Raw genomic sequence first — 20,041 nt, forward strand, 5'->3', positions numbered from 1 at the left:
GGACTTAACACACCTTTACCCTAATTTTTTATACAAACCTACTAAAAGCAATGGACTTAACCTATAGTAAAAATTGTATTCACCTAAATATTACTGTTCTAAAATAAAATTAGAAATATATTTTTAGCACATTTTTATTTAAAAAGAAAACTTACAAACTAATCCACATTTTCTTCAGGATACTCTTCAATTTCAGATCCATGCGGTATGTTTTTATAAAAAGAATGGAAACAACTTGGTACCCACTTTAAAGCCACTTGTAAGTCCTTAAACTTAGCAGTGGAAATTCTCCTGACAGTGCTGTTGCATACCGGTATCTCTTCTGGCCAGTTAATGCCGCGTCTGGTGTGTCTTGTGAATTCAGCTCTATTAAAATCAGCTTCACTGAAATCTGTTTTATAAAATAGGGTACCTATATCTGTAGCTCTTACTTGAATGTGTACCATTTCAGAGATAAGTATGTTATCATTGCTGCAATTTTTCTTTCTGATAACAAGGGGAGCTGCATTACCCGAGAAAAGTGTTTTAAAATTTAAAAAGTCTTCTAATTCCATATTGTAAACTTCAATGGGATTATTAGGTGATGAACAATTTCTTATAAATTGTTGCCAATCCCATGGTATCATTATACCTTTATTAGTGTTGTTTATCTTTTTCTTAGCTCTCTCTATGACCGAGTGTTGGACGTCCACCTCCATATGTGTGTGTCCCTTCAGAAGAAACTTGTGGTTTATAATTTTTAAAGTGGGGCATTGTTTGAGTAACCAAAAATAGAATGAAATCATTATGTAGTTTCTATTTTGGCCTCCACAGTTGTCTGACCATATTGTAAGTTCTTCTATCTTATCATTAGTTAGTAAGTTTTCTCTAGCCCACTTATATAAACAGGATGCAATTTCACAACCACCTCTGGCACCAGTAGTCTCATCCCACATTATACAATATGTCTCTTTAGTTGAAGCATCAAAAATGGTTAGGTTCAGAGTCCATAATTTTCTTAAGTAAAATATCTGGGAGTTGGTTAGATATGGTGTGGGTAGGCATTTTTGTAAATCTATCATTACAACCTTTTTAGTCTTATCTTGTCTTGACAATAGTTTATCAGCTGATTTTAGATCATACCTTCGCTGGCTTTCTATCAAGTGTCTATCATAATCAATTTGAATAAGGTCCCTTTCAGAGGAGACACTTTGTTGAATTGATATCTTAAATTCATCACATGTGTCACACGTATCATTCGCTGGTTGCTTAAATGAAAGATTATATTCCTTGTTAAATATATCATAATACAGCCAGTCTTTTGCAACATTTTCTTTAGGAATTTTTAGTTGCTTGCAGTATTCTAAATATAATGAGTACATCTTTTTAATATTTAAATCATTTCCAAGATATTTACGGTTAGTGCGTTCTCTGCTATAGTGACTTTCAATAGAAGGGAATGATTCAATATGTTTTCTTATAGTGTTTCGTACACAGTCATCAAGCTTATTGCTAGGAGTATGTTTACCTCTTTGGTCACTGCTCACACCACCTCCCTCTACCTTTTTCATCAGAGCAACATCTACAAAACTTTGTGAAATACATAGCGTATTTAAAAAAAAAGTTTTACACACAGGAATCTCCTTGTCTTCAACATGAAATGTGTATTGCAAAGTGAAGTTACGTCTGTTTCTTCTTGCCCCAGTACGGGGACGTCTTCTTTGTAAATCAACCTTCCGCACTCTATTGGCAACAAAAAGCCTTTTCATATTATTGTCAAAGTCTTCTCTATAGAAATTTTCTAAAATTTCTTTCCTCTTCTCTACAGATATTTTTAGAGAACATTTTTTTTTGCATTTTAGCAAACATGGAGATTTTAAGGTTTTGGCTGGTACTTCTTTATTATTTTTGGAAATATAAGTTTTTCCTGCACATCGTTTAATCTTGCGCTGATTACACTTCCATTCAGCTTCATTTCTCTTTCGTTTCCGAGACTTTTTCGGTGTCACAGGTGTTGTATTATTATTTTCCGAGTCAGATAAATTGTAGTTTTCTTCTTCACTTGAATCTTCTTCTGACTCGGGCACTACAAAGATTGGATCTTTGTCAGAGTCCGAATAATAACTACGAGAACCATCACTAGAATCATCACAGCAGTTTGGTTCACTTCGTGTCACTTCTACAGTATCAGTAGATGCAAAATACTGATCAGTCAAAGTTACATTTTGTTCAGCCAAAATACTGGGGCTAGAATTTGGTGATGTCTGCAAATAGTTATTTGCTGGATCAACCTGAAAAGATCAATTGTATAAATTATATGATACTCATCTGACACGATAAACATTACCATGCAATTACTAACATAAACAGAACAGAATCTCACCTGCTTAACCTCCATATTTATGACAGTATCTGACAAGCTCAACGGGTCACCGGTAGGTATAACGTTTTCCAAGGCTCCTCTTCGGCCATTGCTTGAAACATTGTTAGATAAAGCAAGCTGAAATAAGATGAAAATCAACTATTAGGTACCTATATCAACCCATCACAAATCTTCACAGTACACTGTTTTATTTCGTATTTCTTTACGTCTGAGCATACTTACATCAACCAACTTCTTTCCACGCATAAATGTATTCATTTTCACATGTTATTTTAACAAATTGTACATTAAATCTTCTTAAACGAACTAATAATCGACGCGCGAATTTATGACCGGACCGCCGAAATGACATGGACTTGACATTGACATTTGACACTGATTGATAGAAAAGCGCGCAATTTCTCATTGTGATGTTGCCATTTCAAAAAAATACTTAGAAGAAAACTGTATTAAGTGGGACTTAATACAAAAATCGTCTGAAAAAATAGAATACATTGTGGCATAATGTTTTAAGTATGACTTAATTGGATATGCCCCGGCCTAGACAGGGACTTAGTACATTATAATATTCAAGATATTTTTTGTGGTATTACATAGGACATAACATGTTTTACCATTTGGTGAACGAAAATATTGTGGACAAGGAACTGCATTTAAGTCATTTAAAAAAAAAATGGACTTAACACACTTTTCCTCTGGTGTACAGAATTTTAATGATATTTTATCCTAATAATCAACCATTTATCTATTAAATACACAAGTTTATGCATTTTTGTTAAATACTAAAAGCAAAGGAATAAGCACACATGCTCATAGTGAACACGCATTTTAAATTTACAGCTTTCAGGGAGATTAAGAGGCCCCAATGTACCTTCAACCTTCAGATAAGTCATAGAAAGGGCGATTTTGTTTGTCCAGAACAAGCCAGGATCAGTGGGACAGGCCCATGAAGCATTCATGGTGCCAGAAACGAGCATTTTCTTAAATATAAAGTAGCGAATCCAAGCGCTAAAGCGGGTCTTTTCCATATTCGGTATCAACTGATGAGGAGGAGGAATCGTGGCAGATTGTATTGTCGGCCTGGGAAAACATAAATTCCCCGCTGGAAAAGTAGGCCCTTTTCCCGCCGGTCCTTCCAGGGATGTAGAACCAGAAACAGATGGTTTTCATTATTGCTGAAACCCCACCCACAGACTTTCAGTGCGGCTAAAAGAGTCATTGAGGCTAGCCATTGTAATTATGACCGAATCAGATATTGGGGGTTAGTTTTTCAGGATACAAAGATGGATGGATGCCTTGACGAACGGGATTTCAATGACTTTGTTGAGGATTCAACTGAAATATTTATGATGCTGTTGAAACGTGCTTTCGTAGGTAAGTATTTGGCCAAAGTCAAGTAGTCATTTCTGCAAGGGTGACAGGGAATCTTTGCCTCGTTGAAGAGGCGTCACTGTACTTTCTGCATTTTCCACTGCTGGACTAATGTGTCCGCCAATGATGGTATAGCGTTGCCAGTGGATTCCGGATAGTTGTGGTATCGGTTCCAAATGGCTGGGGTGTTGGTCGTGGTAACAACTTATAGAAGAATGCCCCATTTCTAGTGTGCCAATTTTACCGTTCTGTTTGAAATCCGTGGGCCATTCATAATGCCAATGAAGGGCGTGTTGGTGCACGGGCTGAGGGTCCTTGAGTGAGGGCATTGTAGTGATGCTTTCTTTTTCCTATTTTGCTGAAGTGGTTTTGCTTGTCTTTGGACAAATGTGGAGGCGCATTTCGTCGGTAACGTATATTCAGGTTGAATCATTAATAGCGTCATTGAGGTCTTGTTCGCCAAGTGCTTTTGAGCTCGGGGAACCAATTTCATCTGGTTCACAAGCGCTGGCATTGATAAGGTACGCCTTCAGCTGTCCTGAAGATAGCATTTGAGTATCTTTTCATAGAATGAGATGGTGAAAGCCATTTGTCTCCTGGTCTTGCATTCTTGAAGGGACTGCTCCAAGGATTATATTTAAGGAAAAATGGTGACATCTGTCTTTATCCTGGAGAATCCACATTATCCTAGGATGATAGTATGCTCCACTAGCGTTTTTATCTTCTTCATCAGCTAATACCGAATCTGGAACAAACTTGGACTTTGTGTTTGAATTCCCTATATTTTAAAAGGTGCTCGTATGTCAATGTCACCCTGAATTATTTTGGAATGTCTTGTTGATCCTAGTTTGTCTCAGACAAGTGGAATTGCCTTTTCTATACTTTTTTTTGCTATATTGGCGCTTCTTCATCTCGCTGAAAGCTGTAAAAATATGTCATATATAATAATACCAGTAACTGACCACCAATTTACCCAATAACTGACCACCTATGTCAGTAAATGGAAGGAGTGAAGATAGAATGCTCATATTTTGACACAAGAAAATGGCACATATGAGCTTTAATATTACGTTCTTATTTTGCCTAAATTCAGCTTCAACCAAAAATCCCAATAACCGACATAGGTGGTCAGTTATTGGAAAATCGCTGTTTTGTCGTCCAGTAACTGTCAACCCCTTTAAAAACAATCAAACGGGAAATAACAAGCTGAATATTATCAAAAACGTAATCTTTATAATTAAATCTATATGGTATAATTTTTTCTTTCATTGATTTAAATTTTTTTAATGGTAAAAGGAGAATGGCCATTTCTCTATGGCGCCATGACCCAGAGCGGCCATTGATGAAACATACACTGATGTGTAGTCCGTGACTACAGCATATACTGGTATTAATTTTATTATTATGAGGCATGGGAGAACGAAGATATAGGTGATGAAAGATCAAGTCTTTCTACTGTACTAGATGTTACCCTCGAGCTAAAAATTGATTTTAAAAGTGTTGCCGTGGGAATTCCTGGATAAAAAGTATTTTATAATACTTCGGGATAACGGGAACTTGAATAGAATGAAATAATTTTTGAAATTGGTCTCTTTATAAAAATAGGTTTCTGAGTGTGAAATGTGCAAAAATAATTATGATATTATTTGCATAAATAAAATCATGTAATACATTTTGTGATGCGCTATGTATTGGGAATCCCATGATTTAGATTATAAAACTTATTTGTGCTTGTACCATTCATCAAAATCTTATTTAACGAAAAAAATATATTTAATTAATTTACTTTTTAACCCTAATATCTCAAGAACCCCATGGTTTAGATTTTTTTAAATATTTTTCCCTGATAATAGACATTTTTATCAATAACTTAAAATAGGTTTGGTTAGTGGCTGCTAACTTATGCAAAGCGGGTCAGGTTTCGCCATTCTTCTTTACGATCAAAAAATTTACTTACCTTAACAAATACGTTAGTCACAACTGCAATTTACTCGGTTCGCGCGCCAACTAAACTTTTTCGATCGCTCACTATCCATCTGTTGGCGGCTGGCAAAATCTTTTGTATCAGTAATGCTCTCAATGAACCACAAAATAGACTGGATGTTCACTAGATGGCCCTGCTTGGCTATATTTCTTATTTATTGGACTTGAAGAGGAAGGTGGTCAGTTACTGGCACATGGTCAGTTACTGGGTGTTTTGCCCTATACATTTAGGATATAAGCCGGACACTGCCAGACTGTCATTGGTAGATTAGAAGCCATTGAATATTATGAGGTGGCTTTGAACTAGCAAACTTGGTTGTATTCTGAAGTTTTCGTAAGCATAAACTCGGTGTCAGTAATGGCGTACTATCCTAGCCACTAAGTTCCACAGACTACCGACAGATGGCAGTGAAGCTAAATAAGTCAACACTCGGGCGTGTTCTGGCAGATGTGCGCAGTGTCGGCGGCGCAGCGGGCGTGCAGCAAGCACCGCTCCGCCGACATCGTCGCCGCGGGGGGCCGGTGAGGGGGGGAAGGGGGGGTGAAGTAAACCAGCTAAATTACTTCATGGCTTGAACCTACATACACTCTTATAACGGGTGGTGTGTTATGGCGTGACGACGCGGCGCTTAGGAAGCGATAAATATATTATGCATTCGTCGACATTATGATATTTATTTACATCACTGCCACACTCTTATTTGTGGATTAGAAGCCATTGAATGTTGCTAGGTGGCTTTGAACTAGCAAACTTGTTTTATACATAGATTAGGTTACATAGTCTGTGGTGGCGTACTATCCTAGCCCAAAAAGTTCAGCAGACTACCGATAGATGGCAGTGAAGCTAAACGACGCAACACTCGGGCGTGTTCTGGCAGATGTGCGCAGTGTCGGCGGCGCAGCGGGCGAGCAGCAAGCACCGCTCCGCCGACATCGTCGCCGCGGGGGGCAGGTGAGGGGGGGAGGGGGGAGGCGGGAAATAAACCATCTATGTATAAGTAAATTACTACATGACCTAAACTAACATACATTCTTATAACAGTTGATAGTAGGAATTAATGTGTTATGGCGTGACCGCGCTTAGGAAGAGATAATTTTGCATTCGTTGAAATTATGCTATTTATTTATTGTATCCATATAGGTATTTAGGACATAAGCCGGACACTGCCACACTGTCATTGGTAGATTACGTATATGCAAAGCTATTGATGAAGAAATTGTGAGGTGGCTTTGAACTAGCCAACTTGGTTTTATACATACATAGATAAGGTTACATTTATTGTCTGTGGTGGCGTAGGTACTATCCTAGCCACTAAGTTCAGTAGACAACCTATAGATGGCAGTGAAGCTAAACGACGCAACACTCGGGCGTGTTCTGGCAGATGTGCGCAGTGTCGGCGGCGCAGCGGGCGAGCAGCAAGCACCGCTCCGCCGACATCGTCGCCGCGGGGGGTCGGTGAGGGGGGAAGGGGGGGTGGGGTGGTGACATAAACCATCTTAATTACTACACAGCAAAAACCGACATACAATCTAATGATATGGAGGAATTCATGTGTAATGATGGCGTGACAGCGCGTATATTTAGGACATAAGCCTGACGGCGCCACACTCTCATTTGTAAATTAGGAGCCATTGGAAATTGTTAGGTGGCTTTGAAATGTAATTGTGTTATAAGATTGTGTATCAGTTTTGACCATGTAGAATTAAGTGTGTAGCGTCATTATGCTAGCCATTAAGTTCGGAAGATTACCGGCAGATGGCAGTAAAGTGAAACACGGAGAATAATTTTCATCTTTTATGTTGCATTGCATCGAAGGTATCTGTGCACACATATTATAAAGCAACAGACAGACATACAAATAGAGCGAGAAAGCTTGAGTTCGTTCGCCATTTTCATACTTACTAGGTATCTATAAGGCCGGAGCGCATGCGCAGTGACAGTGGCCCCGTGCCTCGCGTACAACGTACATCCTAGACACTTCGTTCAGCAAACTACCGATAGATGGCAGTATAGCTAACTAACACAACACTCGGGCGTGTTCTGGCAGATGTGCGCAGTGTCGGCGGCGCAGCGGGCGAGCAGCAAGCACCGCTCCGCCGACATCGTCGCCGCGGGGGGCCGGTGAGAGGGGAGGGGAGATTGTGTGTTGATCTTGGCCATGTAACGTTGAATGTGTAGCGTCCTATGCTAGCCACAAAGTTCGGTAGATTACCGACATATGGCAGCTCATGTGCCATTTTCATACTTACTAGGTATCTGAGGCTCGAGCCAGAGCAGGCAGGCGGCTGGCAGCTTCACCTAGCTTAGTAAAAGAACCGGTCGAAATTATTTATCAATGCGATACACGTTACGCTAAGCTACTATCTAGGCGCTATGCGCTCAATGCAGATGCTCTTTTATTATTTTAGAACGTGTGTTATTTCTTTTGTAATGTCCCTACTCACGTCTTTCCTAACTCCATCTATTCCCTTCCAGATACGACGTCCTAATCGACGAGTTCTGCGTGGTCTCCCGCTCCGTACAATCAGCTTCAACCCGGCAGGCGAGCGGCGCCGCGGGCTGCTCCATGTCGCTGCAGCGCATGGCCGCCGTGCGCGCCGGGGCAGCTGGCACCGACCAGGTACGTGCAGCTATCATCATCAGCTAATCATCCACTGGAAGACATAGACCTCTCCCGAGGAGCGCCAGAGATAGCTACCGTACCACCACTGAGACATAGTTGTTGTTGTCCAAAAGTACCTACCCTGGTAGTACAGAGGGCCTTTTCAAGAGTGCGCCACGCCGTCCTGTCCTCAGCAACAGCTCTGCCCTCCGTCCAGCTCAGGACTTGCGCTCGCAGCTCGCCTTTAACTATACGCCGCTATATTATGTGCACTGGGCGACCGCGTTTGCGGTTTCCACTCGAAAGCGATGCTTGCCATTTTCTCGGCTCCCCCTCTGATAGTGTGGCCGATCCATCTCCATTTTCGCAGCGCGATTACCACAAGACATTAGCTGTTAATAATCCATAAGCAGCTTCCCTCGCCTGTCAAACATCTACCCTCTTCAACGTCCTCACTTCTGCCCAATCCCATCTTTTCACAATGTTCTAATAATACTATAAGTATTTTATATTAATTCCAGAACCCCTCAATCTGCGTGTGCGTGTGGGGTACGGTCGGCAACAGCCGCGACGGGCACCGCGCCGCGAGACGAGCGCAGCTGGCCCGCGAGCTGTGGGCCGCCGGGCATGCTGTCTGTACCCTGGAGTGTAAGAGGTAATGCAACGGTTGTCTGGAAGAGATCGGCTTTGGCGATAAGACCGCCATTTGTGCATTTATGATATTTAAGTTAAATTTAAGTTATGTGTTCATGGTGTGCAAATATAATTATGATACGGTCGGCAAAAGCAAGCTGTGGGCCGCCGGGCATGCTGCCTGTACCCTGGAGTGTAGAAGGTAATGAGGGTACAGAAAGCAACTACTTGAAGTCGGTACCATATAATCAGTGACCAAGCCATGTGTTGCTTAACTTCAATGATCAGTTACGATCACTAAAGCTAGCTCGAACGATTCCTGCAGCTTTTATTGTTATCTGTGTGATTCCAGCTATTGTAAATGAAAACTTGTACTGATTTAATTTGGAAAAACATTTATCAGTATCTTTTATTTTCAGTGCAACGGAAGCTCATGAGTTGAGCGGTGCTTCGATAGTGCTGCTAGATGAAGATAATTACTTTTGCGCTATCTGCTGGGATGATAATAGGTAAGAATATAGTTTTTTAATATAAAAAAAACACAAAGACCTTAACTCTACTGTAAGCACATATGCCTCCTCGAACCTAGCGCTAGTTTATTGGCAGGTGGATTAAAAATAACACACAACCCAAACATCGAAGAACTATGATTTTTTTTATCGTGTTTACTTCTTTCAGAGTACGAGAACACAGGCTGCCCTACATTGAAGTGCTAGACTTTGTGAAGCAAAAACTTGGCCCCGATTCAGTGAAAAGCCCGGAAGGTAAGATTTTTGTAAGAAAAAATATATGGGCTTTTACAAAAATTTTTTGCTATTCACAGTTTATCCCACAATGTGTCGTGTCGTGTACACTGATAAAATTATACCCATTATACTGGATTGCAAAAGTTAACCAAATGGCTTGGCTCAAGCGCTCATTCTAAACAATTTTCGTGTTATGCATAAGTTGTTTAATATGAGGTCTTACTGTGGTGACCTCTATAACTTAACTACCTATAAGTTCTACTTTTGCACCATCCTGTATGAGGCTGTTTTTAACAGCATGCGGATGCGTTGCAATGAATACTTGTATGAAAGCGTGCGGGGCAATCCCGCGTGCGTAATCAAATCCGCATGCTGTTAAAACCAGTCTGAATATTTTCAATTTTCCATTCCAGGCAACTTCGGTAGAACGATAAGTTGGAGCGACGAGAGCCGAGACCGCGACAAGTCTAGTCCAAACATTTCTGTCACCTTCATTACTTCTAGCGAGAAGATGACTAGGAACTCGAGGCGATTGTGTGAAAATCAGGTATGTCATCGTCATCATCATCAGCCCATAATAGTCCAATGCTCCTTACGATCGCCACAACATTGTGTCCTCGTCGTTTCTCAAGCAGCCCCTACCGCCTACCTGTCCGAGGTTTTCGGTTGGGTAGGGCCGAGGGCGTCCCAGGCTACGCGTCCCTGTTCTTTATCTCCATTCTAAAATCCTAGGTAAGTGATTTGGATAAGAAAGATGCCTAAAAGACTACATTGGCTCCCTTCGCGTAACACACATTGACGAGACTTCTGAAGGCTTTTTGATCTTTCGAGTGAGATTTGTTACAGAATGTTCTTCTTGAACTTTTGTAATTTCTACCTACCTATAAACTCATCAAACCTCCCTTCCCCTTACAGATAAACACACAAATCACGTCATCCCTCCTCCGTCTCGGCGTGACGCAGCTCAGTCGCTCCCGCGTGTGTGTGCTGGCGCTGGCCTGCGAGGCGGCTTGCGTCAGGTCTCTAGCGGCTAATCTAGACCTGCCTAGTCACTCTAGGGAGCTGTTGGGGGCCGCTAGTTGTACTATTAACAGGTGAGATGATTTTGTGGTTGATTTATTTTATAGCTTTTACCAGAATTTTATTAAACTTGGGTAGAGTTAGAGACTATCAGGATTACCGCAAAAAGTTTTAGTAAGAATAATTAATGGGTGTTTATAATATGGGGGGCTTGTCGCTCACGTCCGTAGGTACAAACCCTAGTTACCCTACACGTGCCCCCTGGGTGGTGCTAACGAGTGACAACGCCGAATGTCGGGCGGCGGTAAATCGACCCGACCTCCTCTCCTAGCAGAGGCGGCGATCTCCCGCCGTAAAAAAGGAGAATCACCAACACGCCTGCCAAGCGCGGTGATTATGGCAAATACACCTCCTAATGATGGAAAAAACAAAGCCCCGGCCCCCAGTCCCCGGCAGCCCCGCTATCCCGGACTCCGGTAGCGGTCACGGTAACGGCGGGGCAGGGGGTGCGAAGAATCTCCGGCAGAGAGTCGGCTACCAGCCCAACCGACCCTTGCACCTGGCAACATATAACGCACGGACACTGAGGGAAGACGTGAAGATAGAGGAGCTGGAAGAGGAAATCAGCAAGTTAAAATGGGACATTATAGGGTTATCCGAAGTCCGACGAGAGGGAGAGGATACGGAAATTCTCCAGTCCGGAAACTTGCTGTACCACCGGGAGGGCGACCAACTGTCCCAAGGGGGTGTCGGGTTCATCGTCAACAAGTCCCTCGTCAACAACATCGTTGAAATCGGAAGTGTGTCGACACGGGTTGCGTACCTCATCCTGAGAATATCTAAACGATACTCAATGAAGGTCATACAGGTTTACGCACCCACATCTAAGCACACCGATGATGAGGTCGAACTTGCGTATGAAGACGTATCGTCTGCCCTGCGTAAGTTCACTACTCATTTCACGGTGGTGATGGGAGACTTTAACGCGAAACTCGGAAAACAAGAAGGCGGCGAGACGAAAGTGGGGTCACATGGATTTGGAGTCAGGAACCATCGTGGGCAAATGCTGGCTGACTTCTTGGAGAAGGAGGGCCTCTATATGATGAACTCCTTCTACAAGAAGAAGCCACAAAGGAAGTGGACGTGGATTAGCCCCGATGGGAAGACTAAAAACGAGATCGACTTCATATTGACGGATAAGAAGCACATATTCAATGATGTCTCAGTGATCAGTAGGGTTAAGACCGGCAGCGATCACCGACTCGTAAGAGGCACTTTGAATATAAACTGCAAAATAGAACGCTCCCGTCTAATGAAGTCCACGCTCCGTCCTACTCCTGCTCAAATCCAGGATCCCGAAAGCTTTCAGTCTGAGCTTTGCGACCGCCTGATATGTTTAGAGAATTGCGTTACAGTTGACGATTTAAACAATAGGTTTGTGGAAACTGTCCGAGAGGTAGGATCGAAATATTTTTCGTCCCGAACCAACCGAGGACCTCAAAAACTCTCAGATGGGACTCTGAGTCTCATAAGAGAACGGAGAGAAATGAGGTTGCAGTCTTCAGTTGATATGGTCGAATACAGACGTCTAAACAGACAGATCGCCAAAGCAAGACGTTGCGATATGAGACGCTACAATTGCAAGCGCATTCAAGACGCAATAGAGCAAAACAAGGGCTCCAAAGTCTTTGCTAGAGATCGATCTGTTCGGCAGACTCTGTTGACCCAACTGAAGACCGACACTGGCAACACCGTTTCATCAGTGCCCGAAATTCTGGGAGAAATTGAGAGATTCTACGGACAGTTATACACCACAACACAAAACCCTATTACCAGCGGTGCTCACGACAGCCGAGCGCCACTCACCCGACACTATACCGAAGATATTCCGGACGTCAGTCTAGACGAGATTAGTATAGCTCTCAAACAGCTAAAAAACAACAAAGCTCCGGGAGAAGATGGAATAACGACAGAACTTCTGAAAGCCGGCGGTAGACCGATTTTAATAGCACTTCGGAGGCTGTTTAATTCCGTCATACTCGAAGGCACAAGCCCGGAGGCATGGAGCAGAAGTGTAGTGACTTTGTTCTTCAAGAAAGGCAACAAAGCCCTATTGAAGAATTATAGACCCATTGCACTTCTGAGCCATGTGTACAAGCTGTTTTCGAGAGTTATTACGAATCGTCTCGAGCAAAGACTCGACGACTTCCAGCCACCCGAACAAGCCGGGTTCCGAAAAGGCTATAGTACCATAGATCACATACACACGCTTCGGCAGGTTATACAGAAGACCGAGGAGTATAATCTACCTTTATGTCTAGCGTTTGTGGACTATGAGAAAGCCTTTGATTCTATTGAGCTCTGGGCGATGCTTCAATCCCTTCAGCGGTGCCATATAGACTATCGCTATATCGAGGTGTTGAGATGTATGTACAATGCTGCCACAATGTCAGTTCGATTACACGAACATAGCACAAAACCGATCCAGTTGCAAAGGGGCGTGAGACAGGGAGATGTTATTTCTCCGAAACTGTTCACCTGTGCACTGGAAGATGTTTTTAAGCTTGTAGAGTGGAAAAGAATGGGCATTAACGTCAATGGCGAATATATCTCTCATCTACGATTTGCTGATGACATAGTTATTATGGCGGAAACGCTGGAGGAGTTGGGCGAAATGCTCACAGACCTCAATGATGCCTCTAAACAAGTTGGGCTGAAAATGAACATGGACAAGACAAAGGTCATGTCGAACGAACATGTTTCATCATCGCCCGTAACTGTAGGAGGTGTCACCATCGAAGTTGTTGATCAGTATCCCTACCTAGGACAAGTGATCCGATTAGGTAAATCCAACTTCGATAAAGAGGTAGCTCGTAGAATCCAACTCGGATGGGCAGCGTTCGGGAAATTACGACACATCTTCACTGAAAATATACCTCAGTGTCTGAAAACAAAAGTTTTCAATCAGTGCGTGTTGCCAGTGATGACTTACGGAGCCGAGACGTGGTGCTTCACCAAAGGGCTTATCCACAAGCTCAGAGTTGCTCAGCGTGCTATGGAAAGGGCTATGTTAGGCGTGTCCCTGCGTGATAGGATTCGTAATGAAGAAATCCGCAGGAGAACTAAAGTTACCGACATAGCCAAAAGGATTAGCACGCTGAAATGGCAATGGGCTGGCCACGTAGCCCGCAGAGCCGACGACCGCTGGAGTAGAAAGGTTCTGGAGTGGAGACCCCGTGTCGGCAAACGGCGTGTCGGTCGCCCCCCAACCCGTTGGTCTGATGATCTGCGGAAGGTAGCGGGAAGCCGCTGGATGCAGATGGCGGGTGACCGTTTGGGGTGGCGATCGCTAGGAGAGGCCTATGTCCAACAGTGGACTACGGAAGGCTGAGAGAGAGAGAGAGAGAGAGTTTATAATAATAATGGGGATATCTCAACATGAGTAAGTCTATTTGAGCCGATATTTCATTGATAAATAAGATATTTATTTGACAACGTTTTATTTTACGTGTCTCTACTTTTCCATAAAAGGAATTTGGATTCGAAATGATTATGGCCATTTACCATTAAGGCCATAATCATTTCGTATTCAACGTTAACTCCAATACCATAATAGTTAGATAAGCCCCAGATTCACCATGCTCTGTTACGTCATAACAAGTGATTAGTTGTTGACTTTTGACACATCTGTCAATAATTTAATATGCAGATGACGTATAATTGATGACATTACAATTTAACAGAGGGGGTTAATAATCTAACAGCCTATGGTGAAATTGGGGCTAAATGTCTTAACTCATATAAAAAAATACGTTTAATATACAACCTAACCTCTTCCCCAGCTTCCCGCGCCGCCGCAAGATCATAGAGGAAACAGTAGAAGAACTAATCACAATGACGTCGACACAGAACAACCAATCGCGGGCCTCGGAAGAGGTGGTTCTATACGCGCTATATTCTATACCGGATGCGGTATGTCGACTGCTTGTGTGACAAGGTGTTTTACAATTTGTCTATGGTGCGTTCATTCTATTGTTGTTTACTGCCAGTATCATTTGATTTATTTATCTATGACGGATAGTTACGTTTTGTTAAAATGTTATCTACTAAAATTACTTTCTTATCTTCGGTAGACTAGAGATTCAATAACTGTACCATAAAAAAACAGAAGTGTATTGAAATAGCCTTCTGTCTCGGGTGCCAAGCCTTTGACTGGGTGTTTTTTCCTTTAAATATTTCTATACTTAATACAATTTGCGTGAGATTTATAAATAAAAAACCGGCCAAGTGCGAGTCGGGCTCGCGCACAAAGGGTTCCGTAGCAGCAAAATTACAGTTAAATCAACCTATCTCTAAAACTATAAGAGATACTTTGATTAAACCAAAAATCGTTGAAAGAGTTAATTAGCATGCATCACCTCTATTTTTTTTAGAATTTTATACCCCGTAGTTATAAAAATAGAGGGGGGGGGACATACTTTTTACGACTTTGAGAGCTGATATCTCAAAAACCGTTCACTTTAAGAAAAATGTTTTTTAGAAAACTTTATATCATTTTAAAAGACCTTTCCATTGATACCCCACACGGGTATGTACATCGAAAAAAAAAATTTCATCCCTCAGTTACATGTATGGGGGGCCCCACCCCCAATTCTTTTTTTTACTATTTAGTGTCATATTTTTGTAGCGGTTCATACAACACATATTCCCATCAAATTTCATCACTGTAGTACTTATAGTTTCCGAGTAAATCGGCTGTGACAGACGGACAGACGGACAGACGGACAGACGGACATGACGAAACTATAAGGGTTCCGTTTTTGCCATTTTGGCTACGGAACCCTAAAAACCAAAACTTAACTTATATGTAAGTACAATATTTTAAATAAGCATGCAGAGTGAAATCTGTATCAATGTAATCGGGTCTCTGAATCATGAGAGCTGAACTAAAACTTATGTGTAACCTAAATATTTCAACGAGCAGCCATAAAATAAAGTAGTAAGTACCCATTTCAGAAATTCTATATTACTTACATTGTATTGTATAATATTATTTACTTTTTGTTCATATATAATATAAAAAATGTATTCAATGTAAATGTACTTAGCTCTCTCGTTCCTATAAATTTATATTTTTTGAGAACATAGAATAAATAAAAACTCGAAGATTATTATTGTTGTAAGAAATGTAAATATTGTTATATTATAATTACATAAAAAAGTAAACTATTTTCACTTTATCATTGTATGTCAATTAACAAGATATCGCCATCCGACACATCCCATCCCGAGAACAACGATACAATAATGAAGGTAGGTACCTAAGGTCTTTAAACAAAAGTGAGCCCAGCTGGTGACTGAAAAAACCTATAGATCACATTTCTAGAGTCTGGAAAAATCCTATAGGTCCCAGTCATATAGTAGTCTGGAAAAAACCTATAGGTCACACTACTATAGTCTGGAAAAAAAACTATAGGTCACACGTCACACTCGCATAGTCTGGAAAAATCCTATAGGTCATACTTGTATAGTCTGGAAAAATCCTATAGGTCACACTAGAAAAAAACTATAACTAGGTAATTTATTAATCTAAAGGATTTTTCCATGCTTAGTCCAATCTTGTCTGGCGGCTTTTTAGTAAGTATCTAGAACGAAAAAAACAAATAGTTATATCCTGGAAAAAAACCTATATAAGCCAGATACTGTCACCTATTAGATTTTTCCATTCTAGAGTCAAAAATCTTGCCTGACCTTTAGTTGGGAACCAAACATTTTGGCACAAAAAAGTTGAAGCTATGCAAACTAGTTATTCCTATTTCTAAAGAACATTCAACGGTCATTACAATGTCACCTATGATTACGATGACATAAAAATGCATATTGAATTGACTCAATATAAGTATGCGTATATGTAGGTACTAGTGACCGCTATGTTTTAAAACGGGACTTAGCTAGTCCCGTTTCCTTTTCCAAAATTCACTATGAATTTACTTTAGAAACTCTGAATTAACCAAAATATACGTGACAATAGGGTCTTTATTTTTTATTTGAATGTTAATTGATATTACTTTCAACCAGTCTCATAGCATTGTCACTCAGTGAGGGGTCAGGTTTTTTGCCCCAAGCTGTAGTTATCTCGGTAAGTACCTTCATTACTTACTTAAATATATATTATAAATCTTTACTTTTAGCGACCAATAGGTCAACGACTATTTATGCATGATAATGTCTTTATCACCGCGCTAACTTAATTATAGACGACACAAGCATCTCGATGCTACATTGTTTACATACAAAGATCATACATAAGTTATTAGGCAACTCAACAAACAGTTATTTACTTTCTTATTTGATACTGGGTTCAAACTATATACGGGTAATATAAAAATCTTAATAGACAAAACAGATAGGCGCTCTAAAGTTTAAAAAATATAAAACTTGCATAAAAAAGGAATGAAATCTTTCCATCCCGCTTTGCCGCCTATCCCGGCCAACACATACTTAGTATACTTACCCATATCATATAAGGTACCTATAGGTATCTTAAATAAAACTTATAGCACCCTCATTTTTATCCCTGTCATCCACCTACATAGCATACGACTCATAAATATCATTCAGGGCTTTCCCATGCGTGATCAGCGGCGCAAACGTCATATGGACCGGGGGCACCGCAGTGACAACCCTAGACTCCGTGTCATGGCAGGTCGATGTGGCCAGAATGAAGATGATGGTGGCCAGGCACATGGCCATGACTCCCCAGAATAAGAACTGGAGGAGGCAGCGACTCCTTCGCCAGTGGACTTCTTGACGCGCCGATTGTACTTCTTCGTAGGATAGTGCTCTGGAAAAGAGGTTTGGATTTTAATATATTTTGAAGACTAAGTGCCAATTTCTCCATAGTCGGTTAGAGCATAACCAGGTATTGTTGTTGTTGCAGTCCTATGGCACCCCAGAGGTGCAGAGGGTCTCCACTAACGTCCGCCTTCTTCTTCTTCGGCCTTCTGCCTATCTTCGGCTGTACTTTTGGCCTCGCTCCAGCTTAGTCCAGCGGCTCGCAGCTCGTTTTCGACGCTTCGGTGCCATGTTTGGACAGGGCGTCCCCGGGAGCGCTTGCCATTTGGTAACCAGGTATTAGTGGTTGACTTTTGACACATCTGTCATGAATTTTATATGGAGAAGACGTTTAATTGATGAACCATCCCTGGTCGGTTAGATAACCGACTATGGAGAAATTGAAGCTAAAGATACGATTTAATTTCATCCATTGGTGAGAAAGAAACTGGGTAATAATGGATAAGTACCTACCTACCTAACTTAAAACTTCATTGCCTAATTACCTGTATCGTCGATTCCTAGTTTCCCCTGTCCCAGGGTATAGAAGAGGCTGTCTTTCTGCATCCATCGTAGGGTTTAGGTGTTTAACTTAGATAACACCCACACCACACTCTTCTGATAACACCTTATCCAAAGACGTAAACTTCACAAAGTTTTAAAACAAAAACTTATAACATTCCAAACATCGATAAAACACACTTTCCCGCCAAATTCAACAACCAATCAAAATCCAAGATTTACTTTTTAAATTTCGCACGAAAACAATGCACACGCGTCATTCAGCCAAGCAGGTCGGTTTATTATGTCTATAGCGAAATAGTAAATAGGTCGAACACTTCGACCTCGTCCGATAGCGTTGACTCTGTGACTGGCCAGCGAGATTTCTCTCGGGCTGATAAGAATGAACATTAATTTTATTTGTTGTTGTTTTTTTTGTGTTTTTTTGAATACTTAAATACAAAGAATACATACCAATCTATCGGACGTTAGGTTTGAATCATGTTCGAAAAAGTTCTTATTTTCAATCCTACGATCTGCCTACGTAACCGGTAAAGTAAGTAGATATCGTACGTACCTATGATCGTAGGTGTACTTTATGTCCTAAATAACCTATTGATCGATTTAAAATACACTAAATAGTAGCGGTCAAATACCTATTCATTGAAGTATAAATACTGCGCTCTTCGTTTGCTCCAGTTAATTTCTAGAACATCGCACTATCCTTAGATAATCCAATTAAGTTTCTAGGATACTAGGTGAGTGGGGTAGTTTCGTATTATTGGACCAATCTTACCGAAAACATACCATTACTGCACTTAGTAACCGTGTATAGGTACCTAATGCACTAAGGGTGACTTGCACCAAACATTTTTAAGTTTCTACATACATTAACTACAGTGATTTTTTTCTAGCTTTCGTTGATAAAAATAAACTTTTTTTCTTCCACATTGCAGAGACATATTCCGTTTCGAGCCCAGACGTGCTAACGGTTAAACGTAATTACATCTATTGTTGGCTTGCTTTGACAGTATAGTGTCAGAGCTAGCCAACAATAGATTTTAAAATAGTTAATTAAGTACTTAATTAAAATTAAAGCTATTGGTCTCGGTATAACGTACCTAAGTAGATATACCTTAATAATAATATTTTTGGTATATTTAAGGGAAATAATTTGATAGCTAAGCCATATCTCAATCAAAGTCGTTAACCCTTCAATGCCGCAACGTCTCTCCATACCCCCCGTCATATTTGACAGTTCTGGCACCTGTCAAATGGTGTCTATTTAAGGGTTGGGCCTTCGAAAATCCAACATGCTAATCCTTTCTGCACCTGAGAATGTCCTGATTCTGCTAATCACAGTTTAAGTTAGTAGTGTGTCGTTAGATGATTTCACCAATGTAACGCCCGAGCAAAAAAAGTTCCACGTATAAAATTTTAACACAACAAGCCTATTTTTAAAAAAGAACTTTAGAATGTGATCAAAGTATTTAGGTAGTTAGTAGGTACGTTTTTAGTTTCTAATAATATATTCCGATGCGCTATTAAATGTAATGTACGGTGGCCTGCACCTAAAAGTATACAGGCGGAGTTTTTAAAATAGCGATCTCAAGCTCACATGCTGCTCAAGCACATCCACATAAACACCACTGCTACACACATCACACACAACACGTCCCCGGATTTATAACAGATGTACCTGGTCCCTTCATCATCAGGGATCGCTATTTTAAAAACTCCGCCTGTATACTTTTAGGCGCAGGCCACCGTACTTAACTACCTATCTTCTTCTTATAGTGCCTCTCCAGCATTGGAGGTTGGCAGTCAGCTCTTTGCAGCGCTCTCTATTCTTCTCTCTTTAACTACCTGTACTTACTTCAATATTGCAAACAGCGTCATTATAGGCTAGTCTTGGGACTAGGTAATTTGGTGCTATTGTTACTGGAACCTTTTCATTGTCCGTTAGTGTATTAGCTTGATAGATATCC

General features: G+C 41.0%; 3 protein-coding genes across 3 annotated transcripts; 1 reads left to right on the forward strand and 2 right to left on the reverse strand.

Annotated features, from left to right (window-relative positions):
- Positions 1 to 118: 118 nt before the first annotated feature.
- Positions 119 to 2,797, reverse strand: LOC125490615. The gene is made up of 3 exons (XM_048630430.1): positions 2,585 to 2,797; positions 2,363 to 2,479; positions 119 to 2,270 (listed from the first exon to the last, which is right to left on the reverse strand). Exons 1-3 carry the CDS (start codon positions 2,618 to 2,620, stop codon positions 159 to 161), a joined length of 2,265 nt encoding a protein of 754 aa, XP_048486387.1. The 5' UTR covers positions 2,621 to 2,797; the 3' UTR covers positions 119 to 158.
- A 4,946-nt stretch (positions 2,798 to 7,743) lies between these two features.
- Positions 7,744 to 14,992, forward strand: LOC119691012. The gene is made up of 8 exons (XM_048630382.1): positions 7,744 to 7,838; positions 8,193 to 8,337; positions 8,841 to 8,974; positions 9,372 to 9,461; positions 9,631 to 9,716; positions 10,112 to 10,245; positions 10,614 to 10,792; positions 14,561 to 14,992. Exons 1-8 carry the CDS (start codon positions 7,765 to 7,767, stop codon positions 14,709 to 14,711), a joined length of 993 nt encoding a protein of 330 aa, XP_048486339.1. The 5' UTR covers positions 7,744 to 7,764; the 3' UTR covers positions 14,712 to 14,992.
- Positions 14,993 to 17,282: 2,290 nt separating this feature from the next.
- Positions 17,283 to 18,423, reverse strand: LOC105393871. Its single transcript, XM_011565689.3, has 2 exons — positions 18,059 to 18,423; positions 17,283 to 17,562 (listed from the first exon to the last, which is right to left on the reverse strand). Exons 1-2 carry the CDS (start codon positions 18,121 to 18,123, stop codon positions 17,307 to 17,309), a joined length of 321 nt encoding a protein of 106 aa, XP_011563991.1. The 5' UTR covers positions 18,124 to 18,423; the 3' UTR covers positions 17,283 to 17,306.
- Positions 18,424 to 20,041: the final 1,618 nt, after the last annotated feature.

This window comes from Plutella xylostella, chromosome 25, assembly GCF_932276165.1.
Source record: "Plutella xylostella chromosome 25, ilPluXylo3.1, whole genome shotgun sequence".
In the NCBI taxonomy this organism is placed as follows: Eukaryota; Metazoa; Arthropoda; class Insecta; order Lepidoptera; family Plutellidae; genus Plutella; species Plutella xylostella.

Excerpts from the sequence above, each read along its gene's own strand:
- LOC119691012 (XM_048630382.1), top strand. The coding sequence starts at position 7,765 with ATGTGCGCAGTGTCGGCGGCGCAGCGGGCGAGCAGCAAGCACCGCTCC. Across the intron at positions 7,839-8,192 it reads ATCGTCGCCGCGGGGGGCCG|ATACGACGTCCTAATCGACG; the intron begins GTGAGAGGGGAG and ends ATTCCCTTCCAG. Across the intron at positions 9,717-10,111 it reads TTCAGTGAAAAGCCCGGAAG|GCAACTTCGGTAGAACGATA; the intron begins GTAAGATTTTTG and ends TTTCCATTCCAG.
- LOC105393871 (XM_011565689.3), bottom strand. The coding sequence starts at position 18,123 with ATGGATGCAGAAAGACAGCCTCTTCTATACCCTGGGACAGGGGAAACT. Across the intron at positions 17,563-18,058 it reads ACTAGGAATCGACGATACAG|AGCACTATCCTACGAAGAAG; the intron begins GTAATTAGGCAA and ends CCTCTTTTCCAG.
- LOC125490615 (XM_048630430.1), bottom strand. The coding sequence starts at position 2,620 with ATGAATACATTTATGCGTGGAAAGAAGTTGGTTGAT. Across the intron at positions 2,480-2,584 it reads GTGGAAAGAAGTTGGTTGAT|CTTGCTTTATCTAACAATGT; the intron begins GTAAGTATGCTC and ends ATCTTATTTCAG. Across the intron at positions 2,271-2,362 it reads TAAATATGGAGGTTAAGCAG|GTTGATCCAGCAAATAACTA; the intron begins GTGAGATTCTGT and ends TGATCTTTTCAG.